This window comes from Centrocercus urophasianus, unplaced genomic scaffold (genome assembly GCF_019232065.1).
Source record: "Centrocercus urophasianus isolate 14NV4802_14NV808 unplaced genomic scaffold, USGS_Curo_1.0 seq_35, whole genome shotgun sequence".
NCBI lineage: Eukaryota > Metazoa > Chordata > Aves > Galliformes > Phasianidae > Centrocercus > Centrocercus urophasianus.
Window position 1 is genome coordinate 6,272,624 of NW_024884922.1, and position 14,016 is coordinate 6,286,639.

A 14,016-nucleotide genomic window follows, 5' to 3' on the forward strand; every position below is an offset into this window, starting at 1 on the left:
GAAGTTTGGAGTCCTTCTTAATTTTGGAGGAGAAAGGACAGAGTTAAAGGAGACTTAGTTCAAAAACAACAAAAAAAAGCAGCAGGGAAGACGACATTTGGAGAGGCTTTTGGCAAGAGACCAAGGACAGAACAAGAGGAAAGGTGGGGAATTCAAGAGGGAACCTTCTTGACGTTTGTTTGGAGCTCACAAAGTGGGAGGAGAGACCAACTAATTAGTAATATCAGAACAGGAGCCATGCTAGCCTATATAAACTGGTGGGGCATTTTCTTTTCTCCACTCTTAGCCCTGCTTTCCTTAGTAGCCAGCAAAGAGACAGCTGTCCCTGAGGTCATCCAAAAGGTAAGAGCACGTTGTTCCTTCCTTTTAATGCACAGCCAAAAAGATGCACCCTGTTAATGGTTTAGTGACCAACTTACCCAGGTCTTCCTCCCCAAAACATGAAACAAAGAACTTTTAAAAGTCCTCAATGAGAGCAGCAGAGGCTCAAGAGAGACATGGAGATTAGGGAATGTCACAGGAATTTCAATTATTGACAATTTTCTAACAGGCTGAGGATTTATTAGGACTTCTTAGCACAGTTGGTTGAACATTGAGGAAGAGGAAAAAAAAAAAAAAAAAGCTGGGACTCTTTAACACCTCCTTTCACTGCCTTTCTCTTCTACAAAATGAAAAATGCCCAGATAGTAATAGTACGTGGTTAATGTGATAGCATCTCTGGATTTCTCTGTCCCAGAGACAGATCTCTGAAAATTGAATTGGGAATGGGCTTAATGAGTATTTGAATCTGAGGGATGAGCTTCCTTTTGAACAAATGCTTTGCAATCTATGGTCTGTGGGGAAAACTGAGCTAATTTTTTTTTCAGTCAGGGTCAAGTGCATTATAATCTCTCTGTTATGGGCTGTATGCTCATGAATGCATGTGTTCGCATATATGTAACACAGCACTTAGCAGCTTTACTAAAACCCTGTTAACATTATAGAGTTCATGTAAGAATCTGGATTGCTGAGGATCTGGCCCTTTCCTCCTATTGTGCTTGGATGCAGGAATTCCTCTAAAAACTTGCTGCCACACTGAGCTGGCTGCCTGCACACTTCACAGCAACAATGTGGAGAATGCAAGATACAATGGCTGTAATTGTGTGGCAGCAATTCCTTGGGCAAACAAATACCAGCAGTACTTTCTATCCCTTTGATTTTGTAGCAAAATTCTGTCAGGGAAAGGGAAAAATTGAGAAAGAAGAGGAAGTCCTATGTAACTTTGCTGCATTTTCAGAGGTAAAAGACAACACCAAGCAACACAGACACCAAGATGGGAATAATTATCACCTATGAGTACTGAACAATTAATCATATAAAAGCCCTTTTCTTTTCCCAGCTGCAAGCACAGCACTGCTATTACTGTGTATGTACATAATGACTGTATGCCAGGGCTTGCCTTAATTTTAGCAAGTGAATGAATACCTTCTTGCAGGCCAGATGTTGTAGGAGAGCAAGCAGCATGGAGTCTGCTCTGCTGAAGCTTTAATGAGGCATTGTTGAGATGCCATAGGTACGGCATGGCGTGGTCAAAATGTACATAAGTGGAAGAGAAATTGATTTAGGGAGACATGAGGTTGTGTAACATCAGGGTTTTGCTGCGGGACATTTATTAACTCTGGAAAGATGACAAAGAAAGCTGATATGTTGGCTTCCTGCCTCTGTGATAATTTCACTTTCGTGCAACAGAAACATCTTACTTTTCTGCTCTTCTTTAACAGCTGATACAAAAGTATTTGGATACTTCTAGCTGCAGAACTCTCACTCTTGCTTACATATACATCCTCAGTGAGGACGTCAGTGAGATCTGTACCTGGCAGCACAAAGACCTCCAGGCAAGGGGAGGCAGAAAAAATCTGTAATCATTGTAGGAAAGCAGCAGTGCCCCAAAGCCAGCTTTCTGGCACAGTACACTATGGGGAAAAAAAGCTTTTGATTGTTACTCTGTGCTGACAGCAGACCACAAATCAGTACTTGTGTTGCACACCAACACTGCGTTTTACGTACCACAGACAAATGGATTTAAGGAATTAAAAAAAGCAATTACAAAAAAAATTTAAAAAAAAAAAAAAATCAAGTACTCTGTACCTATAGAATAGCACTTTCAGAATTATTTCAATTTTCCTTCTTTATGCCCTAGGAAAAAGAGTGCTTTGACTGAAAGTGACACATTAACTCCACTTGAATGGCTGTTCAGAAGGCCTGCAGTAGAGCAGCCTTCTCGCAATCCCCATCAGCAGGGACACTTTTCACCTTAAATTAAAATTCAGACATCTCTGTCCTGAAATTCTCTGAACATCTCTATTACTCTGGGATGAGGTGCCATTTGTCCTCTATCCTTTCTTAAAGAGCTGCCATTACCTATTCTGTATGGCAGGATAATGTGCTCACAGACCCTTAGGATGAGCGTGCAGAGCAGCCACCACCACGTCTCATAATTTCACAAGCTGTTTGAAGAGACCCACAGGTTCTCTTCTACCTCCACTGCTGCCATTTTCCAAGTGGCTTACTGGTACTTCATACTTTTTCAGGATGACTGAGTAGCTATGTCCTCCATACTGTGGGTTTCTGGACAGGAAAGAATTTCCAAGGGACAGAAATACCTATCACCACAGTCAGTGGCAGCTGAACCACTACACAGGAGGAAACCACCATGCAGCTTCCGGGGTGTGGTTCAGGTTGCCAGCAACAGAACTGGGTATGGACCTCCACTGTGTCACAAAAACCCAAAGTGTGTGTCTGGTTTAACCACCAGGCTGCTCTGCAAGTGCTGGGGTGTTTCATAATTACACCCTTCCACTGTAGCATGTGTTGTGTAATAGAAAAGTTGGACTGATGTCCATGTGATGTCCCTCCAGCAGCTCACCTTGGGAGACACATCACTTGACAAGCAGGGAAAAAATGACATGAATTTGACCAGGTGATGCCCATGATCACCTCCAAAGCATTCTCATTTAAAATATTCTGGAAGAACAGATATGCAATGTTTTGACACAGCCTTCATCAGAGATGAAATTCAGACCAGAATAATGGAAGTGGCTCATCTGCCCTTTTTGCCATGCCAGTTCACTGAGCTGACTTCATTTCAGTCCATTAAAATCCAGAGCAAATGAATTTATAGAATTTCTCGGGTTAGAAAAGACCTTAAAGATCATCAAGTCCAACACAATCCAACTATGCTACCCTAACTCTAACAACCTTCTGCTAAATCATGTCCCTGAGCACCATACCTAAACAGTTTTTAAACACATCCAGGGATGCTGACTGAACCACCTCCCTGGGGAGCCCATTCCACTGCTTAACAACTCTTTCTGTAAAGCGTTTCCTGATATCCAACCTAAACTTACCCTGGTGCAACGCGGGTATTGGGTAATTCTCCAAGATTAGGCTTGCACTGTGCAGTGCTGCCTTCCAAAGTTTGTGCAAGCTGCGCAGCACATATCACAACCAAACTTATAGTTTGAGTTGGAAGGGGTCCATAAGGGCCATCTAATCTAACTTCCTGCTGCAGAGCACCCACAGGTGCTTCCGTCAGGTGCTCAGCCTGACCTTGAACGTCTCCAGCATCCACCACACCTCTGGACAATCTGTGCCACTGCCTCTCCACCCTTACTGTAAATCTTCTTATATCCAATCTAAAATAAATGGGCTTGGAGTATGCAGTTATTACATACTGCAGGGTAAAAATGAGAAAGAAATAAAGCTCCATTCAGACACTCACTACAGAATTCCACTGTTCAAGTGGACCAGAAAGTGGCTCCAGCACTTTTCACTCCACATGGGAGAGCATCTCCATATCTCTGCACCTTCTCAATAAAAGTATCTACTCAGGATACAGGGAAACATGGACACAGAGCATCTCTTTGAAAGTACAATAGCAACAGCGTGTGGTTTTACAAGTTAGTGTCAGAGAGAGCCTAAGTAACCTAGGGAGAAAGACTCTTTAAATTGAAAATGTAAATGCACTTTCACCAAATGAAGAGCATTTATCTTGGCTGGAAATTTTGATTTAAGTGAAAGTGCATCCAATTCACTTATTCCATTATTTCAGAATAAAATATGGTAAAAGCGAAGGTTAATGAATCAAAGTAATGAATTATAACTGAGCCAGGAAAAAGCCCTCCAGCACTGAGACATTGTCCCTAACAATGCTCTCATCTTTTTCATTTTTCCCTCCTCAAGCTAAGCTCCTTGCCCTTGTGTCCTACCCAAAGGCAGATTCCACATTCTTCTACATACTGGTCCTGCCTTCAGCTAGTTTCATGTTGGTCTTATCCTTGAATTAGTTGTGAATTTCCCAAAGACATAAAATGCTCATTGTTATGTATAATATCTGCAGTAACAGGGAACTGACCAGGATGTACATCCTCCACCCATCTGCAAGCATAATGCCCAGGAAGGAGGCTGCTTTAATTGTTTTTCACCCCTATTTCTGAAATACACCCCTATTTCTGAAATACACCCCTATTTCTGAATACTATTACTGAAATACCCCTATTTCTGAATTTTCTCCAGCTGCCAAGAAGGCTTTTACTAAAGATGCAAGTTGAGCAAGTTGAGCACCAACTGCGATACTTAAGTGCATCTATCACCTTACTGAAACTACTAACTCACAGCCAAAGTTCTTTACTTCTTGCACTCACTGGGGAGAACCAAGGCATCTCTGTTTCTATATTTATTCAACATTCTATCTCATCTCATCGTTCAGAGAGTGGTGAGGCACTGAAACAGGTTGCCCAAGGAGGCTGTGGATGCCCCATCCCTGCCTGGAGGTATTCAAGACCAGGCTGGATGTGGCTCTGGGCAGCCTGGTCTGCTGGTTGGTGACCCTGCACATAGCAGGGGGGTTGGAACTGGATGAGCATTGTGGTCCTTTTCAACCCAGGTCATTCTGTGGTCCTATGATTCTATGGTCCTATGTTCCTATGGTTCTATGGTCTTTATCTTCTTTGTCTAAACAACGACCAACAATTAGTTCTTTTCCTCCTCAAAAAACTGAGCAAACTCCAGGGCAAGGTTTGGATGCTTTTAACTTGCTGAGTTCATGTTGAGAACTGGCCCTTAAAAAAAGTAACAAATCAGCTATGAGGCATTTTTTATAAGCAGCTTTTACAGTTAGGTGCAATCCTCTGAGCCATGTGACTGAATGAAGTTGTCTAGAGCTGTGTGAGGTGTATGGAATAATTGAAGCAGTTTCTTAAGTGTGATAGAAACTCTTAACAAGTTGGGTTTTGAGGTGAACTTCAACTTGTGTAAAGCCAGTGTCTGTTAATGCCACCTTGCTCTGCTTAGTCACCTTTTAAATTAGAACTGCTTGATTCCTGAAAAAAAAAAAAAAAGTAATACAGTTGATCAGGGTGTTAAGATCAGGTGAAATAACACTGACATAATGGCAGTGGTTCCTTTGAGTGTTCAAATCCATGGCTGTATGAATGCCTGGAAAGTCCCAAGTGAGCATGAAGAGAGAAACCATGCTCAAGGAAACCTGGGAATCAGGTGTTCAGACAAAGGATTTTCCTCTTTCAGCTCCAGAAAAAAAAAAAACATTTCTTTGCCAGGACAATGGTGAGGTGCTGGAACAGCTGTCCAGAGAGGTTGTGGATGCCCTGTCCCAGGAGGTGTTCAAGGCCAGGTTGGATGAGGCTCTGGGCAGCCTGGTCTGGTATTAAATAGGGAGGCTGTTGGCCCTGAATGCAGCAGGGAGGTTGGAGCTTGGTGATCCTTGAGGTTCCTTCCAGCCCAAGCCATTCTATGATTCTATGATGATTCTATGATTCTATTTGAGAAATAACATGTAGAAAAAAGGACAAGCAGACACCAGTAAGAGTCATTGCAATGAATTGCATGTTATTTGTTTTTCCTTGGATTCTACCAAAGGCTCAGATCCTCACCATGGAAAACAGCGTTGATGTCAAGATAGAAACCAGGGGGGAAAGAAAGCCAAAGAAGCAAAGTCAGTTAAGTAAAGGCGGAAAGAGAGTCTGCAGAGCTGTTGGGTACATCACAGGAGACATGAAGGAATTTGGTGCCTGGCTGAAAGGTAAAGCTATTATTTCACCATAACTAATTGGGGGAGTCCAAAGAAGAATTATATTAAAAGAGTAATAACTAACTTCTCAGTAACAGGATTCAAGCTGGAGCAGAACAGAAATGATATCTGCCCTGAATTATTTCTGTGCTATGGGAAAAATGCAGCTTTGTGCAGAGAGCCACATCTGCTGCTTAAATCTTGAGGATGGCTGAGGTGACATTTACCTCCTGACATGCCACGGACAAAATGAATGTAGTCCCAAAGAACGCAGACTAGGATGGTTATTCTGTGCCCTGCCATTCTTCAGAATATTCCCTTCCCTACCAGCTGATCCATTTCTATCAAGCCTAACGCCACTGTGAAGCCAAATTACACATAGGTAAGTGTCTTTGGTCCCCATAATAAATCAGCAATTGGCTACACGTACAATTTGCCATCTGAGGCACAGGCCTCATAAATTAGCCAGTGTATGTGAAACTGGTCCAGGATACTCTTCAGCACGGGACTCTGGCAACCACTCTGCTCGTCTCAGCTTTCCAGATGCAAGACTTCAATACAGACCATAATCATTCTCAGTCAGGTTTTAGAGTCTTTTTGATTCATTGCTTTGGTCATGCTGCCAAAGTCACTCTGCCAAAACTGTTTACGAGTTTAAAAATAAATAACCTATCCCAAATCAGTCTCACCCTTGTGCTTTTAGTTATTCGTATTACTTAATTTGATCTCTTCCAGATAAGCCCATCATGATCCAGTTTGTTGACTGGGTGCTGCGTGGGATCTCCCAGGTGATGTTTGTCAATAATCCCCTCAGTGGTCTGATCGTAGTCGCTGGTTTCCTGGTGCAGAACCCATGGTGGACACTCACAGGCTGCTTAGGAACAGTTGTCTCAACCTTAACAGCACTTATTCTGGGTCAAGACAGGTAAGACTATCACGTATGTGTCAAACTGTATTAGACTTTCGCATACGTGTGAAATAAGAATTGTGGATGAAAGGAGCACCTATCCTTAGTTGAAACTGTTAGGGCTACACTGATCTTCTCAACAACACCAGCTACAACTGGTCTGCGAGGACACTGAATAAGAACTATGGGAAGAGTAGGGTGTGCTTAAAGGATTCAAGTGTGTGCTCAGGTGTGTGAAACTGAAGGTCAGTACACAAGCCTTGGCAGGTCAGCATCAGAGAGTCTTGGTTATATGGGATAGGAAGGGATGATGCAGGTGAAGCACCTGCAGGGAAAAGATTTCAAGACAGTTGTTTGTTGTTTTGGTTTTTTTTCTCTTCAGATCGGCCATAGCAGCAGGCTTGTATGGCTATAATGGGGTCTTGGTGGGATTGCTCATAGCAGTCTTCTCTGCTAAGGGAGATTACCATTGGTGGCTTCTACTGCCGGTGGCACTGGTGTCAGTGACATGGTAAGTGAGACATCTCTGCTTCTTACTCCAGCCCTAGGGTTTCCTAACTGAAGGAACGGTTGAGCCATTGTGTCTTTATGTGCTATGCACTCTACAATGGAAAAGAAACATAACTGGCATGTATGTGCTTCTAAATCTTGGATTACAATTTATACTTTTAAACAGGTGTAGTACTCCCATAATCATAAATAAACAGAACGAGCAAAAGGAAAATTGATGGCAGGTCCTATGTAATTCAGTGCCCTAAACGTTAGCCATGTGATGCATCAGTTCATTCTTGTCTCAGGTGAAATTAGATGATCGTTGTGGTCCCTTTCAACCCAGGCCATCCTATGATTCCATGATTCTGTGATTCCCTGCCATCATCAACCACAAGCATTTCATCTGTTTAAGTTGCTGTGTAAAAGTGCCGTGAAAATTTACCTCACCAGGCACAAAGGCTGCTCAGTAGTCACAAGATATGATGTTTGATGCTTATGGAAACAAAGAGCTAATAATACTTTACTGATATATGTGGCACCGTAGCCTGCCAGGTGTTTGGATAATGAAAATATTGAAAGCTGGTCTTTGGTCCCCAGATATCTAGTTGGAGATTTCTAGATCCCATATATTATCCATCTGCCAGAAGTTTATGTAGTGTTATACTCACCTTAATAAGTATGCCTTTGATATCTGCCTTCTGATGGACCCAATCCCTAAGGTTGAACAAAGGCACACAGCCTTCTTTCCAGGTCAGTTAGACCTGGCATTAGTACCCTCTACAGAATCCATATCAGGTATTTCAGAAAATAAAAATGAAATAAAAAACTAAGCACAGCTATTGATCTGGGGAATAACTCCACACCAGTGGAGGACCAGAGGACCCTAGTCCCCTCAGGTTCACCAAATTCACCACGTACCATATTGCATAGCACAGCAGGAATCTATACATTGCTAAGTGACCTGTGGAAGGCAGAGCATTTGCTGATCTCCTAGTGAGACCATTTTGTTCTTCTTTCAGCCCTGTTTTCACCAGCGCTTTAGGTTCAGTCTTCTCTAAGTGGGATCTGCCTGTTTTCACCTTGCCTTTCAACTTGGCCTTGACCCTCTATCTGGCTGCATCAGGACCCCATAACCTCTTCTTCCCTACAACCGTCATTCAGCCTGCAACAACAACACCAAACATCACCTGGACAGACGCTGACATGTCAATGGTAGAATGCCCTAAACAGCTTTCTCCATTAAAAGCATTATGGAACCATCTTATCCCCCTTTACATCACCATAATAAGGCCTGGCAATACATTTACACTGCACTTACAAAATAGGTCTTATCCAATACATAAGGCTTTACTCCAGGAACTGAGATTTCTGATATCCTGAAAACAAGAAGAGAATTTTGGGGGATATAGTATCATTTCTTTGCAGTTGAATCTAAATATTTATAGTACAGTCTTCAAAGGCTGTCTGCAACATATTTATCCATTACTGTGCAGATACTGATGACCACCTCATAGCAAAGGCTATGCTAAGGCTCAGTTAACTCACAAGTCATTTTTTGCTTTCCACTCAGAGTACTTGTAAAAATGCATCAGAAAGCAGTCTTTCTGAGAAGGCATGATAAAGCAGATATTACTAAGACAGAAATGTTACAAACTTTTTTTAGTTAATAATCAAGTGGGACCTTTCCAAAGAAGCATTTTATTCTGCTGCATAGCACAGTAAACAGCAGACAGAAGAGTTAGCACTTTCCCCTAAGGCTCAGTGGTCTATTTTAAGGGGTTCCCAGGGAGTGATTAAGGAAGTTAATTGGCACTAAATAGCAAACCACACAGGTTGCATTTCCAAAAGAACCTTTACCGTGACACATAATTTTATGGGTAACTATAAATGAACCATTCCAAGCTGATGGAACAGAGCAGTTTGAAGGAAATTTTCTCTAAACCATCTCTATACCTGCAGCCAATCTGGGTTCTTCTCTCCTGTCCAAAGCAGGGGAACATCCACTCCTTTGGGAATGGTCCATCATTTTCTTCCCATCCAAGCCACCATTTTCATAAAACCTCCTGAAACAAACAGAATTTCTACCATTCAGCCAAACTAGGTTGAAAGCGACCATCTAAACTAGGTTTGGCTTGATTTTGTTGGTTTTTTGGTGGTTGTTTGTTTTTTTTTTTTTTTTTTTTGGAAAACAAAGCAACAAAGAGGATTAAGAAAAAAAAAAATGTCTTTTTTTTCTCTTTCATTCACTCAGCTGCTGCAATCCATTCCAATTGGGGTGGGCCAGGTTTATGGCTGTGATAATCCCTGGACTGGGGGGATTTTCCTGCTTGCTCTATTTATCTCATCTCCACTCATCTGCCTGCATGCAGCAATCGGATCAGCAGTGGGGATGTTGGCAGGTAAGGACTTTATTTGATCCACAGGTATATACAGAGAATAAAAGAGGAAGAAGAGTTGCTGGAACATTTATAGTTGCAAATGTGTTTTCCACTGGAGAAATATTGCTTGAAAAAAAACGAACTCTTCTGTTTTAAGAATTCTTTTGATTGACTTCCACATTCTCTTACCCCATTTTACGATGGTGGAAATCTTCAGAAGAAAGTAATGCACTTTTGGCTGAAATGGCTTTCTATCCTGAAATACTTCATTTCTGGATATATCCTGATTTTTTTAGGAGCAGCTTAATAAAAGTCATTGCCACAAGTCTGACTGTGCAGGCCTTAGGGACTCGTTCAGAGTTTAAATGTGCACTCGCTGACTAATATATCCGTTGCTGCAGCTGTAAGGCCAAATTCAGCTCAGCAGTACCAGGGAAAATCCACAGCGAGTACATTAGTCTGAAGTGTCTTTAGTCTTGGACTGTCACAACATGGCAGCAAACCAGAATTCAGCATAGACATGCAGGCTTGAGCTCCCAAAAACAGAGTTTGGGCTATTTCTCAGCTGTTTGGCTAAGAAATGATATATTTTTGACTTTTTTTTTTTTTTTTTTTTGCAGCACTGAGCTTAGCAACACCTTTTAGCACGATCTACTCTGGTTTATGGAGCTACAACAGCTCCCTCTCATGCATTGCCATTGGGGGCATGTTCTACGCATTCACCTGGCAGACACATTTGCTGGCAATTGCCTGTGGTATGTACCCTATGGATTTTCATTACTAACATGACTTCCTTTTGAAACAAGACAAGATGCACTGATACTAGAGGTGGACTAGTATCCACCTCTATGGATAGAGGTGGATAGCCTCTCATAGCCACTTTTGGACAGACATGGGCTAGACAGACAGACGGTGGAGGTGGATGTTAGAGCTGTTGCTCTAATGCACCCTGACAAGATAAAAACAGTGTGTTGACTTGCAGCTAAGAGCTGTGTTCAAAACAAAAGAAGCAATCAGTAGATTAACTAACATCTTTGAAATCAGATGCTTCATTTTGAGACTAATTATGTACACTAAGAAAACTGGAGCTCAAGATCAGTCTGCATCTGGAATTAGGCAGCATAATTTTCCCAGTCTACTGAAATGGATACCAGAGGCATGAGCTAAGCAACACAGAATGATTGAAGAATTATTTATAAGGCAATTCAGTATGAAATTTCAATATCACAGTGAGCTGGGAGTTAAACTATTGCTCATTCAGTGTGCATATAAAAAAGATTTAGCTTTGTATCTCATTGACCCACCTTCTAGCCCTAGAGGCAGGAGAAATGGAAGGGTTATTTTCCCATTTAACTCCATCCATCAACCTATTTCCATGTCAGTGCATGTTTCAGAAGATTCTATTTCCATATTCACACTTTTTATCACTCCACGTCTTCTTTGTTTTGCCCTTTCCACAGGAGGTTGGAGGGCATGCTGCAAAGGAAAGATTTTTAAGAGAGGGCTTCCCAGCCATTTTCATAAGCACTGGTTGAGCTACCCAAGGCAGCGTGAGAGATGTTTCTTCCTGCTGGTCTCCTCCATGCTATGAGCAACCAAACTCACCTGAAATTATCTTTTTTTCTCACAGCACTCTTCAGTGCCTATCTGGGAGCGACAATGACGAATATGTTGTCTGTGGTAAGTAGTTTATTAGCTAAGGTTTCGTTTCCAAAAACAGGTTTAAACACATACTAAATTTTCCTGATTTCTAAGTTGAAACATGAAGATCCAAAAAGCAATTCAGCCGAAGGCAGAACAGATCTGAATGAGGAATCATGGGCTATCCAGGGCATGGTGTTCCCACTTAAATTTACCATTTTTCTTCCTAGAAGCTTGTATGATCTTCCACAGGCCATACTTTCTGCCTGAAGTAGTTGAGAAAAGGTTTGCCCACGTGTGTAAAAAAACCTTAAATTCAGTTTAGTTCCTTTGACCAAGTACAAAAAGTCAGTCAGGAGAACAGCACAAAGTTAAGGTAAATGAACGTTTCTGTGTGCACTCCTATCTTCACAGAATCACAGAATGGCCAGGGTTGGAAGGGACCTCAAGGATCATGAAGTTCCAACCCCCCTGCCACAAGCAGGGCCACCAACCTCCACCAATTTAATACCAACCTCCCCCATTTAATAGCAGACCAGGCTGCCCAGGGCCCCATCCAACCTGGCCTTGAACACCTCCAGGGATGGACGGGGCATCCACAGCCTCTCTGGGCACCTGATCCAGCACCTCACCACTCTCATAGCAAAGAACTTCCCCCTGACATCCAACCTCAATCTTCACTCCCTCAATTTCAAACCATTTCCCCTTGTCCTGCAGTTATCTACCCTTTCCAAGAGCTGACTCCCCTCCTGTTTGCAGGCTCCCTATAGGCACTGAAAGGCTGCCATAAGGTCACCCTGCAGCCTTCTTTTCTCCAGGCTGAAAAAACCCAGCTCCCTCAGCTTGTCCTCGTAGGGGAGGTGCTCCAGTCCCCTGATCATCTCTGTGGCTCCTCTGGACCCTCTCCAACAGCTTCCCTGTCCTTCTTGTACTGGGGGCTCCAGACCTGGACACAGCACTGCAGATGGGGCCTCACAGGAGCAGAGCAGAGGGGGACAATCACCTCCCTGTCCCTGCTGGCCACCCCTCTGCTGATGGAGCCCTGGATGCCATTTGCTTTCCGAGCTGCAAGAGCACACTGCTGGCTCATGTTCAGCTTTTCATCTATCAGGACCCCCAGGTCCTTCTCTGCAGGGCTGCTCTCAAGGACCACTCCTTCCAGTCTGCATGGATGCCTGGGATTCCACCGGCCCAAGTGCAAAACCTTGCACTGTGCTGTGTTGAACCTCATCAGGTTCACCTGTGCCCACCTTTCCAGCCTGTTGAGGTCCCTCTGAATGGCATCCCTTCCTTCCACCGTGTCAACCATACCACTCAGCTTGGTGTTGTCATCAAACTTGCTGAGGGTGCACCCAATTCCGTCATCGATGTCACTGCTAAAGATGTCAAAGAGCACCAGTCCCAAGACAGAGCCTTACCGGCTCCAAGCCTCCACCTGGACACAAGGCCATTGATGACCACCCTCTGTCTGCGGCCTTTCAACCAGTTTCTTATCTGTCGAGTGATCCACCCATCAAATCCACACTTCACCAATTTGGAGATAAGGATGTGGTGGGGGACCATGTCAAAGGCCTTGCTCAAGTCCAGGTAAATGACCTGGGAAAGTCACCTTTCCCTTGTCCATGCTGTCACTCTACCGTAGAAGGCCACCTGATTGGATGGGCATGATCTTCCCCTGATGAAGCCAAAGTCTTAGGTCCTATCTTAGGTCCATCCATAGTCTCTGCAGGTGCACAGAGAAATCATCCTTCTCACCAAAGCTAATAGATGCTAAAGGCCAGTGAACAACATCAAAATCTCATACAGAAAGTCTATATTGCCACAGAGATCTTCCGTATAAAGCCAAGCCAAGATTTCCTTGAAAAAATTTATTCCAACTTATTCCTGTGACAGAGAGGCCAAATGAAAGACAAACAGACAGTAAAATATGTGTTTTGTGTTTTTCTGTGCAGTTCGGGGTGCCACCAGGAACCTGGTCTTTCTGTTTATCCGCGCTGACCTTTCTGTTAATGACCACAAACCACTCAGCCATCTACAAGCTTCCGCTCTCCAAAGTCACCTATCCAGAAGCCAATCGAGCATATTATCTGAAGATGAAGAAACATCACATGTCTTGCTGTGACGTATGAAGATGAAATAAGAGACATCCCTCACAGATTGTAAGGCAGGAGCACAAGGTTCCCTCCTAAAAAGAATAAATAAATAAATAAATAAATAAATAAATAAATAAATATGTGCTCTAAAGTAAAAAAAAAGACCAAAAACCCCAAAAGCCCCATCATCTTTGAACAGGGAGACTTTTTCCATCACAATTTTTTGTTCTGTCCTGATTAGATAGAAAATTGCTGTGCTGGAAGGATTTTCATAAGACCAACCTGTCACAGTTTAGAAGCACATATGCCTGGAAAGACACTTGAGTTTTAAAAAGTGGGGAAATGACTCAGAGGTGGCAAAGAAAATTCTATTTGAAATCTGAGTCACTCTAATCAGATGTAAAGTTACGAAGAGCAGAGCATATCTCAGCTCTTTAT

At 42.8% G+C, this 14,016-nt stretch overlaps 1 protein-coding gene across 1 annotated transcript; it reads left to right on the plus strand.

Moving 5' to 3' along the window:
• The first annotated feature begins 297 nt into the window (after window positions 1–297).
• Window positions 298–13,614, plus strand: LOC122166977 (urea transporter 2-like). Its single transcript, XM_042831135.1, has 9 exons — window positions 298–342; window positions 5,917–6,079; window positions 6,803–6,992; window positions 7,357–7,485; window positions 8,486–8,678; window positions 9,718–9,865; window positions 10,465–10,599; window positions 11,475–11,524; window positions 13,438–13,614. The coding sequence occupies exons 2-9, from the start codon at window positions 5,932–5,934 to the stop codon at window positions 13,612–13,614; spliced, it is 1,170 nt and encodes a 389-aa protein (XP_042687069.1). The 5' UTR covers window positions 298–342; window positions 5,917–5,931.
• Window positions 13,615–14,016: the final 402 nt, after the last annotated feature.